The 12,053-nt window shown below is 44.5% G+C and overlaps 1 protein-coding gene across 1 annotated transcript; it reads left to right on the forward strand.

The window, feature by feature from the left end:
* The first annotated feature begins 5,679 nt into the window (after positions 1 to 5,679).
* LOC123101736 (uncharacterized) lies at positions 5,680 to 8,241 on the forward strand. Its single transcript, XM_044523053.1, has 5 exons — positions 5,680 to 6,611; positions 6,812 to 6,894; positions 7,234 to 7,510; positions 7,629 to 7,793; positions 8,236 to 8,241. The coding sequence occupies exons 1-5, from the start codon at positions 6,609 to 6,611 to the stop codon at positions 8,239 to 8,241; spliced, it is 534 nt and encodes a 177-aa protein (XP_044378988.1). The 5' UTR covers positions 5,680 to 6,608.
* The last annotated feature ends 3,812 nt before the right edge of the window (positions 8,242 to 12,053 follow it).

Below are 12,053 nucleotides of genomic sequence, written 5' to 3' on the forward strand. Positions count from 1 at the left end.
TCACCAAAAAGGGGGGAGATTGTAAGTGCATCTAGTGCCACCCCTAGTTGGTTTTGGAGTATTGACGACAAACCTGGTCGAGGGACTAATGTGTTTGTGAGAATTGCAGGATAACACAGGTAGAAGTCCCTCATTGATTCGTTTTCCTACCAAAGATGACCCCTAAAAATGTATGAAGACATTGAAGTCAAAGGTGGTATGTGAAGACATTCACATTGAAGACTATGACAAGAGAAGACATCGCGTGAAGACTATGGAGCGCGAAGACTTAGTTGTTTCATCGTCCTTTTTCTTCTTTGTTGAGTCATAGGAACCACCGTACTGTTAAGTGGGGTCCAAGTAAACCAGTCAAAATGACTGAAGTGATGCTTAACCAAAATCCTATGTCTTCGAGCGAAGACAATGAGAGCAAATCTTATCCAGAGCTGGATAAGTCAGCTTTGCTTGTAGCTCAAGTAAAGTTGTCGTGTGTGTTTGAAATCTAACCGTTGGAACACGTGTCAGTTCCTTAGTGACCCAGGGTCATTTCGGACAAATCAGATTGGATTGCCTAGTGGCTATAAATAGCCCACCCCTACACCATAAATTGGTTGGCTACTCAGAGTTAGTGCACGGCTTTTGTCGTTTGAGAGCAACCCACCTCGAAGCCTTTGAGAGAGAAATCCTTGCGAGGACAAAGCCCTAAACACCCAGAGTCAAAGAGTGTTAGGCATCACTTAAGTCTTCTTGTCTGTGTGATCTGAAGACTTATTACACTTGAGGACTGTGAATCCTCCAGCCGGTTAGGCGTCGCATTCTGAGCATTCAAGAGTCATTGTGGATCGCCCGTGAACGAAGTCTGTAAAGGTTTGGAAGTCTACCTTGAAGACTTACCAGAGTAATTGGGCGAGGACTGGGTGTCCTTAGCTCAAGGGGAATAAGGTGAAGACGCGGTCTTCTTAGTTGAATCTCAGCCTCCCTAACTAGACGTACAGTTGTTACAGCAACTGGAACTGGTCCAACAAATCACTGTCTTCAACGAGCCACTGGTTCTATCCTTCCCATCTCTTTATTTGCAGATTGGTCCTTGTGAAGTCATTGCCTATTTGCATTATCTATTTGTCTTTACTGTGTGACTGTTTGTTCTGATTGGCTTCATACTATTTTCCATCCTGATCTATACTGCCTAACTGCTATTAGTCTTTGTGCTTTCATTTCATTGAATACTTGACTATGGCTTGCTTAGTGTAGTCTACCTTCCGCTGCATGGTAATAGGTTTATTTCTATCGTTTGTCTTCGAAACTTCCATGTTTTGAAGACTTTCATAAAAATCGCATATTCACCCCCCCTCTAGTCGATCACTAGCACTTTCAGGAGAGCCTTTAGTCCCGGTTTGTAACAGAACCGAGACTAAAGGGGGGGCCTTTAGTACCGAGAACCGGGGCTAAAGGCCCTTTGAAACCGGGACAAATGGGCCTTTTTTCTACTAGTGATCCCTCCACTGGACGTTGAGACCGGTAGCCAACCGCTGGGCCATCCCGACCAAGCGCGCGCTGACACACAGCCACGGAGCTGCCGCCCTACAGCTTGGGCACCGCTGTGAGAAGAGGTCCCGCTGTTGCCGTTTGTCGTGCGGGCTTTGCCGGCAGCCTCCTTCGGCGGTGGAACGGCAAGAGGGGAGGAAATAAGGGTTGGTGGTGCTAGGTTTCTTTGAGCGCCTGAGTCGCCTCGTCTGGGCGAGGGGGGGGTTGTTTCCTCTATTTGTGGTAGCGGGCTTGTGATATGCATGATAGTATCCTCCTCCCATTTTGTAGTATACATGTGGCCTTTTCTAGTTGCCCAAAAGCAGTCGCTTGCTCCATCATCAAGCACTTCCCGTCGGACGAGACTTGCCTGCTCCCCGCGTGTGCTCCCATCCGTGCTTCCGTGTACGTGACTTGATTTGATTGAAACAAAATAAGGCATGGCCTCATCCCTTTAAAATCAGAGGAAAGAGATGATTAGATTGAAAAAAAAAATAGTTGTATGATGAAGTGAAAGCACGGATGGAAATATGAGGAGGAAGTAGGCAAGCCGGATCCCTTCCCGTCCGTCCATCATGCAACGGCTCACAACGCCACCCTAATGACCCGTTGTGCCATATAGAAACCGCTTCATGCATCATTGTCTTCAATCTCAACGCACTGCACGGCACCAGGTGCCTCTACTCTCCTTTGCGCCCGTTTTTTCTTCTTCGAAATGGCAGCGTTCATGCATTCATTAAGAAGCGCCAGATTGAAAACTCCCTGGAAAAAAGGCAAGCCAATTTATGAGCAGCTTGTGTGCACCCGCCTTGGCCGCCTATAGTATTCTCGCATGGTCCTAATAGTGTCGACTTTCGTGCGGTTGATATGGGATTTTTAACAATTTTTTCTTTCATTTTTCGTGCATTTTTTGTGTCTAATCTTGTTCCTTTTTTTCGTGCGGTGTTTTTGATATGGGATATTCTCGCATTTTTTCTATTTTCAGTTTCCTTTATCTTGTTCATTATTCTTTTCTATGTTATTATTATAAATATATAAATAATTTAGAAAAATACACAATTTTTACAGAGGTGTGAACACATTTACAAACTTGCATGGATACTTTTTTAAAGGTGTGAATACCTTCTCAAATAATAGGAAAGTTTCTTTAAATACATGATGACATTTTATTATTTCATAAAAAATCAAACATGTGTGAATACCCTTTTGAATTACATGAACATTTCTTAAATTGTGGAATACTTAATTTAATTACATGATCCTATTTTAGGAAAGTAAGTAATTTTTTTATTAGATTACATAAACATTTAGTAAAAATGAGTGGATTTTTTAACTTGTGAAGTTCTTTTTCTAAATTACTAACCACTTTTTATTAAATAATTTTCTAAAATATGTGAACACTTTAACAGTACATGTATATATTTATGTTTTCATATGTGTGAACAATTTCTATAACACGTTACTCTTCATCGGCGGTGGATTCTGTTCTGCTGCGCTGATCCTATGGAGTCTTAGTACGACGACTTTCTGACTGTCTACTACAACAGGTTTTGTCTGACTCCAGCGAGAGAGGGGCGATGAGGGTGACGCGCATTCAGCTCGATTCAGTGCTTGTAGTCGTCGCTAAGTTGTCTACGTATCTGGATGCAATTTTTATTATTTCTGCTATTCGTTGCGCTGTCATGATTAAAAATGAATAGATTGAAGGTTTTCTCGCAAACAAGTCTATAACACGCTAATATTCTTACTTATTTTATTAAAGAAACGAAAAAATTCAGACGAAAGGGAGAAAATTAATAAAAGGAACAGTTGTGTTTTTTTCCTGGACCGGCCCTTGTTGGCAACTGCTCCTTGGCGCTCGCTAAGGGCGATAGATATATAGCAGCGCCCGCTTTCCGTTTCCCTGCAACTTCACGAGCGATATCCATACAAAAGAACTCCAGCGAGCATACGCGAGGCGAACTGCGACGATCGGCTCATCGCGGTTGCCCACTCGCCCCTCCGGATTCCGGCGTCCGCCGCCGCCCTAGCTAAGGTCGTCGGCACCGCAGGTTTGCAGCAGCCTCGTCCCGAACTCCCCTAGGTGAACGCCCTACACTAACAACTAGGGTTTTGTTCATGATATAATATTTATTTATTGTTTTGGATTTCTGCTTTCCTTTCAAGTCAAAGTCAAACTAAACGCAAATATGAAGTCAATACTACTAGTATAGTACTTCCTCGTAAAGAAATATAAGAGCGTTTAGATCACCACTACTCTGTCCAACATGTACTTTGTTATAACCGAATATGATCGGATTAATGTGACACGCACTAGCACACTTCTCATATTTCAATTTCTAGGATTTGGGGATTTTCTATGCAATTTAATCCAGCAAGCCATTCCTATTACATGTGTCCTCGCCTGCTGCTTCTAGCATATACTACTCTCTCCGTCGTACTAACTTTAGTGCAAAGTTGTACTAAGCTTGAGACACGTATTTTTGGATGGAGGGAGTACTTTGTATTTGAACTTTTACAGTTAGTACTTCAATCAAACAACTCACATCACCGCCTGATCCATCGCGCCATATGCATTAGGTACCACATCGTACGCCGCTTTGATTTTCCGATTTATGTATTGGAACTTGAGGCACCTCATCGGTTGCAAGCATATTCAGTTTCTTCCTTAGATCAGGGCGTGTGCATGTCGAATCGGATCTTCACTCATGTGAGTATGTGACCTGTCGCAGTTCACCATTTGTATTGTGGTCCTAATAGCAAAGCATTGTCACATTGCAGGTTCATGATGAACGCGTCCACGTATCAGTTGCTGCGACCTGGCCTTGCTGTTCTGTGGGGTCAGAAAAAACCACAGGTTGCCGTCTTTGGCAGGAGCAGCAGCCAACGAAGTCGGCTCGCTGCACCCAAGGTCCAACAAACAACAGAAAGTGCAAACCATGATAAGTTTAGGGGTACTGTTAAGCCATGGTACAAGGAGTTCCCTGAAACCATGTGGAGTATTTCCGAGGGCTCCCTTGAGACTCTTTAAAAGAAGGTGTGTATTTTCATTATCTTTTCATAGTTAATATATACGTAGATGTTTGATCCATGTTTCTTTATTATCTATGTGCTTGGTTGTGAATTATTAGACCATCATTGTTTTACCTTCGATATAAAACTATTGTCATTGTAAGGACCGTGAGCTGAATCCGAGTGGATGGAGCACCGACACGGACTTCGATGGTAGCTTCGCAGAGTCCGTTGTGTTTGACAAGAACCTCTACAAGTATGGGATTTTAGGCTGCAAGACCGATGTGGATAAGATTATGAATGGGGTACTCTCACTATGTCTTTTCTTTTTCTTTTTCATGTTCGCATCTGTCATGTTCAAGAGTTTTGCGTGTTTCTTTTGAAAATTTTGCATTTAGTCCGTTCCAATCTTTGTGAAGTCCAGTATAAGAATGAATGCATTGGAATTTAATTAACCTGATGAACTTTCTGATTGCACTTTGTTACTAGTTTTTTAGGGGCCTTCTCCATATGATAAGCACTAATTTTTTTAACGCAGAAATGGTCAGTTTATTATGAATTTCTAAACTATTTCTTACACAAAACGTTGCATTCGTGTAGGGTGCCATATCTGCTTGTCACAGAGATAAAATTATCTGTTGTCTTGGGAATATAGAAGATGACATTAAGCTAGGAAAGTTTGAGTGGAATGATGGTGTGGATGTACATACAAATATTGTGAAAGCACTTGATGATAAGGTTGGACACATACCAAAGGATCTAGTCATAACAAATAAACATGACAGTTGTGTCATGATCCTCGAAATGTGGTGCAAGACCTACCTCGATCAAATTAGGACACAGATGAAACAATTTCAGGTTCTTCCTTTTTCTTGCTTCATGATCTAGGAGTACTTTCGATCCCAGATGTTTATTGTTTAATTACAATTTCACCATATTTTAACTCATATTCGAGCTTATTTCTTGCTTATTTGAGCATATTCAGTTGAGTATTTAACAAAAAACTATCACAAATCGTGAAACCGTGCCTACAAACTACCACTTTACAAATTTGTGCCGAAAACTACCATTTTCTCACTAATTCTTGACTAAAAACTATTAAGTCTGAAAAGAACCCGATTTGGCTCTTTTAAACGTGTTTCTGACTAGTTGAGCCCATACGTAAGCGGGTTAAAAAAGCAATCGGGTCCCTAGTTTCTTTCTCAAAAAAGCAATCCAGTCATGTAGCGCGTCGTGGCTGTGGCCGGCCCCTGGCCATGGCAGCGGCCAAGCCGTTGCTGTGGCCAACCATGGCCGCTTGTGGCGGAGGCAGCCGTGAGTGGTGAGCGGTGGCCAGCCAGCACGCATGCAAGCCAGCCAACCGACCAGCAAGCGGCGGCGCTGCACGCACGCTCGCGGTGACGACGGCCAGCACGCGGCGGCGGGGGCTGCTGCGCACGCAAGGCCGCGGCACGCCAGCACGTCCGAGGCGGCTCCAGCCGGCCAGCAAGCGGCGGCGGCTGCACGCACGCTCACGGCGACGACGTCCAGCATGCGGTGGCGGCGGCTGCTGCGCACGCACGCAAGGCCGCGGCACGCCAGCACGACCGAGGTGGCTCCAGCCGGCGTGGTTGCGCCGCCGTCTCCAGTCCCGACCAGCGTCGGAGAGGTGCTTCGCCGGGGCGTCGCCATGGCGAAGAGCGCGGAGTGCACACGATGTGTTCGAGGAAATGCCAGAGAGAGAGAGGAGGAGGAGGAGGAGGAGGAAGAAAATTAATGCTGACAGGTGGGCCCATCCTGTCAGAAAGGCGTTTAGAAGACGCGAATCGGACACTTTCCTGACATGGTAGTTTTCAGTCAAAGATTAGTCAAAAAGTGATAGTTTTCGGCACAAATTTGTAAAGTGGTAGTTTATAAACACAGTTCCGCGAAATGTGGTAGTTTTTTGTTAAATACTCTATTCAGTTAGTATATAAGGTTAGTTAAATTGTCTGACAATCTTGCAGGTTGCTCTAGTTCTCTTGGTACTAAGAAATGATTGCTTGGTCCTTCCGAGTGGAAGAGAAGTTAATAACAATACATTGCTAAAGACTCTTGTTTTACCAAGTCTTAGAATGGTAATTGTCTATTACATCTTTCGGTACTTAGCATTTCCAGCACAGAGACCATTTGCTAAAATAATGTACCTTGTGTTTACAAAGTTGAAACCCTCCCATGGGTAAAATGCAAAAATCCTATTTATTCCAAGACACAAAGATAAACCATTGGATGCCCAAGAGGATTTATACTATTTGACTCTCTTTTTTCATGCATACAGCTAGAGCATGATGCATCAGATCTTTCTGCCTTCCTTGGTTTCATTTATTCATCAAGTGATGGTGTCATTAATCTCAGGAACAGGTTTCCTCCCTATTTTACATTTTCTTTAATTATTTAGACAACTAGCTCGATGTACACTTCTACATTCTTTTAATCGATCAAATATTACGTTCGAATGTACTACTGTATTTTTTCTAGTCATGGAATGTTGATAATTGACATCTGATTGTACATTTTTCTATCTGTAGCTATTCCTGCTTAAAAAGATAAATATTCCTATTGAGGAAAAAGCAACTTGTTACGTGATAATTCCAAAAAATAGTCAAACTAATGAGGAATGATTATCTTTTTGAGTATTTCAGCCTACTAGAAGTATTGATAGTTGATTATTTTACTTCCCCCCTTTTCTAAACTGTGCAGACTTTCAGAGGATTTTTCGGTTTCCAAATGTTCTACCATTGCTGATTTTGCAAGATCAATCAATTATGGCATTCCTGGACATCTACTACAATTGCTTGAGAAGTTCTTTTCATGGAGGAATTGGCCATTAGTCACACCACATGGTGAAGCAGCAACATATGAGAAAATGCTTAGAAAATTCACTATAGATGAACAGACGAGGGAAAACAGACACTTAGATTTATTAAAATGTCTAAAGATTGGAATTAGTGAATTACCTCAAGATTGTGAAATCCAGGTATAATGATAATATTGTCATGGTGCATCATCATACTTGGAGGCAGTATGTTGTTCGAAACACCAGACATGATGCATGGTAGCATTTGGTTCTAACAATGTGTTTTTTCGTTGAGCAGGATGCTAAGTACCATTTATTTTCTAGTGGTGAAGTTGTGCTAGAAATGATCAAGGTGTTCATAAAATTTGTGGAAAATATGTCCGTCCGTCTGCAAAAGGTGCAAATTTCCCATCCAAGAGGCTACGATGATGTTCTGGGGTTTGCACATTTCCTGACTAGCAAGGTGAGCTCCTAATCTTAGTTTTATGTTCTCACCTTTTTAAGTAATTTTCTAGGCTTTAGTAGGTTCTAGGGTCTGTTAGAAGATTTTTAATATTCGCCCTAGATAAATCTCAGTCACTTTGTTTTAAGTACTAAAGAGTTACTTTGTTATAAAAAGGTTGTGTTTTAGCCATTGGATCTATGCGGAGACGGGTGATCTAAGCCATCTTTGCTTAGTGCACTGCCATTAGACTAGATTCAGTTTTGTGTATGTATTGTAAAACCGTTTTCAACTGTATTTGCAAGAGTTTTGATTTTTTTTTTTGGTACATGTACATAATTTTGTTTAGTATTGTATTGTGCATTCACACTTTTTTGTGGTGTACCTGCAACTTTTTTGTCGAACTAACAACTGGTGAATCGCACTTTAAATTTTCTTTGTATTGTTTTCTGTGAATTTTTAGGAATAGAAGCAACGCTAGAATTAAACATATTATGCAAAATTTCTGGTTTAGAAGTACGAAAGTAAGTATTTGAATTTAATTAATATTAGGAAAAGTCCTGGCTATAAAGGGAAAGTGAAGAACCAATTGGTTTTTCACTTATTTTCAGCCGCCTATCGTTTAGTAGTCCTACGAAAGTTCTTTCATTACAGACGAACACTTGGAAGTGCTAAAAATATTCAAGGGCTCTTATATTATGGGACGAAGGGAGTAATAAGTTTCAGTTAAGGACAGCTCACTAATTTGTAATCACATAACTAATATGAGGATCAATCTTTGCAAATGATACAGGGAATTGCTATGGAAACCGCATATGGCCTGGTTCACTTGTGCCTGGAGAACCAAGTCCAACCTTCGGAGCTCACCCTAGAGGAACTGGCACGGATCGATTTCCCTTGTGAGCGTGCTCATGTCCTGTTGCATGATAAGGTGAATGTCTTTGGCAAATTCACCAGGCGAGATCGAGATGATTCCAAGGAGATGATCAAATGGTGTTGCAAGCTTCAGATTAGTCCAAAAACTATTTTCCAACGTTATATTATTTATTTTTAATTAGTTGTGCTTGATCATTAGTGTTGAATAGCCCAAGCCGAAGATTTAGGTAAGCATTCCTAGTTGGTTGTTATTTGCTTTTGGAGAAAAGAAGCCTACAGATTGATCGTATGGAAAATGATTATAGTTGTTACCTTAGATTTCGCTGTTGCCATCTCCTTTTCATATACAAAAGCACTGTATTAAACATTGGCATGTCCTCGGTTATCTTTTCCACCTGCCCCCGCGTCGTCCGTTTTGGGCGGCTCGGGCGGCGACTCGATCCGGTTTTCCCGGTAGCCGTCCCTGCGAGCCCTCCCCTCGCCGCCACCGGTTGGCGCCGCCGGGCTCGCCCGCGCGGCTGACGGTGGCGGTGGCTGGATACTGTGAAAGCGGGAGTTGCAGCGGCGATCCACGCGGGGATGGATCCGGCGGAAGCATGGCTGTGGGTGGCCAGATCGGCACCATGCCGCCGCACCCGTGGACGCCATGGACGGGGCTGTCACCAACGGCGGCGTCAATTCCTCGGATGGAGCACATGAACCGCTCGTCTCTTCCTCGTCATTGAGTGGAGATCCGCCCGCGGTCGTCCAAGCGGTCGTGTCTAGTACTGCTGCGGCACCTCCATTAGGGACAGCCCAGCCGGTGCGTGTACGGAAAACCAAGGTCCAACCTGAGAATTTGCTCTTACCATAGTCATTGCCCCTGGGCTACCTCTGTGGTGTTGAAGCAGTGGCCCTGGCCGGACCTGCATCTCCGGCGTGTTGGTCTCTTACTTGGCTCGGCCGCCAGGTCAAGGTGACACCGTGAATCTGGCCAGCATGCTGCTGGGCGGTCTTCGGCCAGGCGGTGGTCACCTCAAGAGGTTTGGACCTGTATGATCTGTGTCTGGCGAGGACGACACGGAGTTTGTGGCCGCGAGTCTGCTGTCGTCTCATATAGATCAGCCTACGCTGCCATTTGTGAGGATGGTGCATGGCCTTCGGAGTGTCCCGAACTAGGGATTTCGTGGTGCTGCTGTCCTTCGTCTCCGTCAAAGACTTCTTCGAGTGTTGGCGAGTGGCTCTTGTCGAGTCTCGTCAGCCTACTCGTCCGGGCATGGTCATCATTCGCCGTAAGGACCGTGCACACATGCAACTATTGGGATCGAGGCAAGTGAAGGAGACAACATAAAATGATTTCCATTTGGTGGTACTTCTCGAGTACCCAATCTAGAGCTCCGGGGTGAAAACTCTGGTCTGACCTAGTTGGTTATACCTGGCAATGGCGGCGTTCTTTACGTCGTTACCCTGATGACGGCATTGCTCGGAGTTTGCTCAGATTTGCTCTTCAGGGTGAAAACCCGTGAGCCAACCCTTGGTGGTTGGATTTGGCGACGGCGGCGTTTGTGCGTCGTTCCCTTGTTGGATGCGTCGCTTTTGGAGAACCCTTCTCAGAGTCTTTATAATGTCAAGAGATGATTGGGGCCGATGGTCACCGTTGTACATCGTCAATCGTTGTTTCATTGCTTCGAATTTTTTTTCTTTTCTTCCTCCGCCTAGGCATAGCTTTGGTCTTTGCATGACTTTGCCTTTGCCGGCGTGATCATTTGTGTGTGTGTGTTGTGCTGGCTGTGTGCATCTTAGTTATGCAGAGGCCGGATGTACTCATCATGATTGTATCCCTCGATGTTATTGTATGAGTCAATAAAAAACACCCTTTTTCGAAAAAAAAACATTGGCATGTCGCACATCTAGGAACAAGAGAGCGTTTCATCCACGATAGGTGGCTTTTGACCATTTCACGTGAAAAAGAAAGTCATCAAGAAATTAGTCTTGGGTGCTTACTATGAACCATGGCCTACCTAATGAGTATGTCCATCTATTTCTTATACATCAGGAACTTCGTCATGACCATTGGCCTGAATATATTGTGCCTTGTGCTTTATAAGATTTTCTTGATGATTAATTTCTTATACATCAGGAACTTCGTCATGACCATTGGCCTGAATATATGGGACCATGCCATACCAACTAAACTGGCCATGGCAACTTTATAAGATTTTCCATGATCGGAGGCGAGTTGTCATGTAGCACAAAAAATGGCAGAAAAATTGCCACTGCGCAGAAAAATTGTCATCCGTTCGACCATGATCCGGCGGCTTTAAGGGCATTCGCTGGGAGCCCTAAAGATCATCAAGCGGGGTCAAATTTTAAAAAGCATACAGCAAGAAAACGTATAATTTTGCTGGGTCTCATGAGATAGATGTGTAACAAATTTCAGAGCTTAAACACCTGACCGATGCTTTCAGTATAATACAGATATCCTGTGAGTTAGCTAACCTGATTAATAGAGCTGTTGCTGCGTGCATTTATTGAGATGCAATCCTGCTTATCCGGAACAAAAATGATCAAGCCGCACCTGCATATTGGTGCAAATATGACCATGTGAGTATCAGCGTCAGCATTAATTATTATTGTATCAGAAAAACATGGTTAAATCTTAGAAAGCCGGGCACTTCAAACCCGTCAAAAACGCCCGGGCAGACACTTCAGTTAGCGACCGGTCACAAAAATAAATGCGGCTCAAACGGGCGCCTCAAATGAGCCTCAAACACCCTTGTATCCAGCTCAAATATAGGACAGATATGATGCGACCAGGCGTGTCCGTCACGTCGGACCCGGCCCATGCTGGCCCGCCCGACCTCACATATATCCGTTCTCATCCGCTCGGCGGACCAAACCCTAGCCACTCCCCTTCGCCACCCAAGTTCCCGTTCGGCGATCTTCGGACTTCTCCGGCATGGCGCACAGCGGATCTGACGATGACCAGTACGGATTCGTCGACTGGGGTGTCGTCCCGTGCGGTTTGGAGGAGGCAATGACCGTCCGAATTGCACTTTGCCGTTCCCGGGAGGACAACGCCCAGCCAACGGCAGGATCTGCCCTACGCAAGTCCAATCTTCCTTTCCCCATCACCGATTCGCTGAAGTATGAGTCCACCCGGGACTGGTGTGTCCGCCGTGGGCAGGAGGGGATGAGGGTGGGCAGGCCCACCTCGCAGCTGAAATGGTGGTGGCGGAGTCGGCTGATGCGGCGACGTGGGCTACCGCAGATGAGGAAGCCATCTGCGCCCGCATTGTAAAGAAGCAACAGCGAAGGAACACACACGCCCTCACCCGAGAGCAGAAATCGAGCGGTCCGTACCATCGTCGGACTGCCCCCTAAGGAGAAGAAGGAGCATAGTGATGGGTCGGACAGCTGCGGCTA

The sequence above is a fragment of the Triticum aestivum genome, chromosome 5A, assembly GCF_018294505.1.
Source record: "Triticum aestivum cultivar Chinese Spring chromosome 5A, IWGSC CS RefSeq v2.1, whole genome shotgun sequence".
NCBI classification, from domain to species: Eukaryota; Viridiplantae; Streptophyta; class Magnoliopsida; order Poales; family Poaceae; genus Triticum; species Triticum aestivum.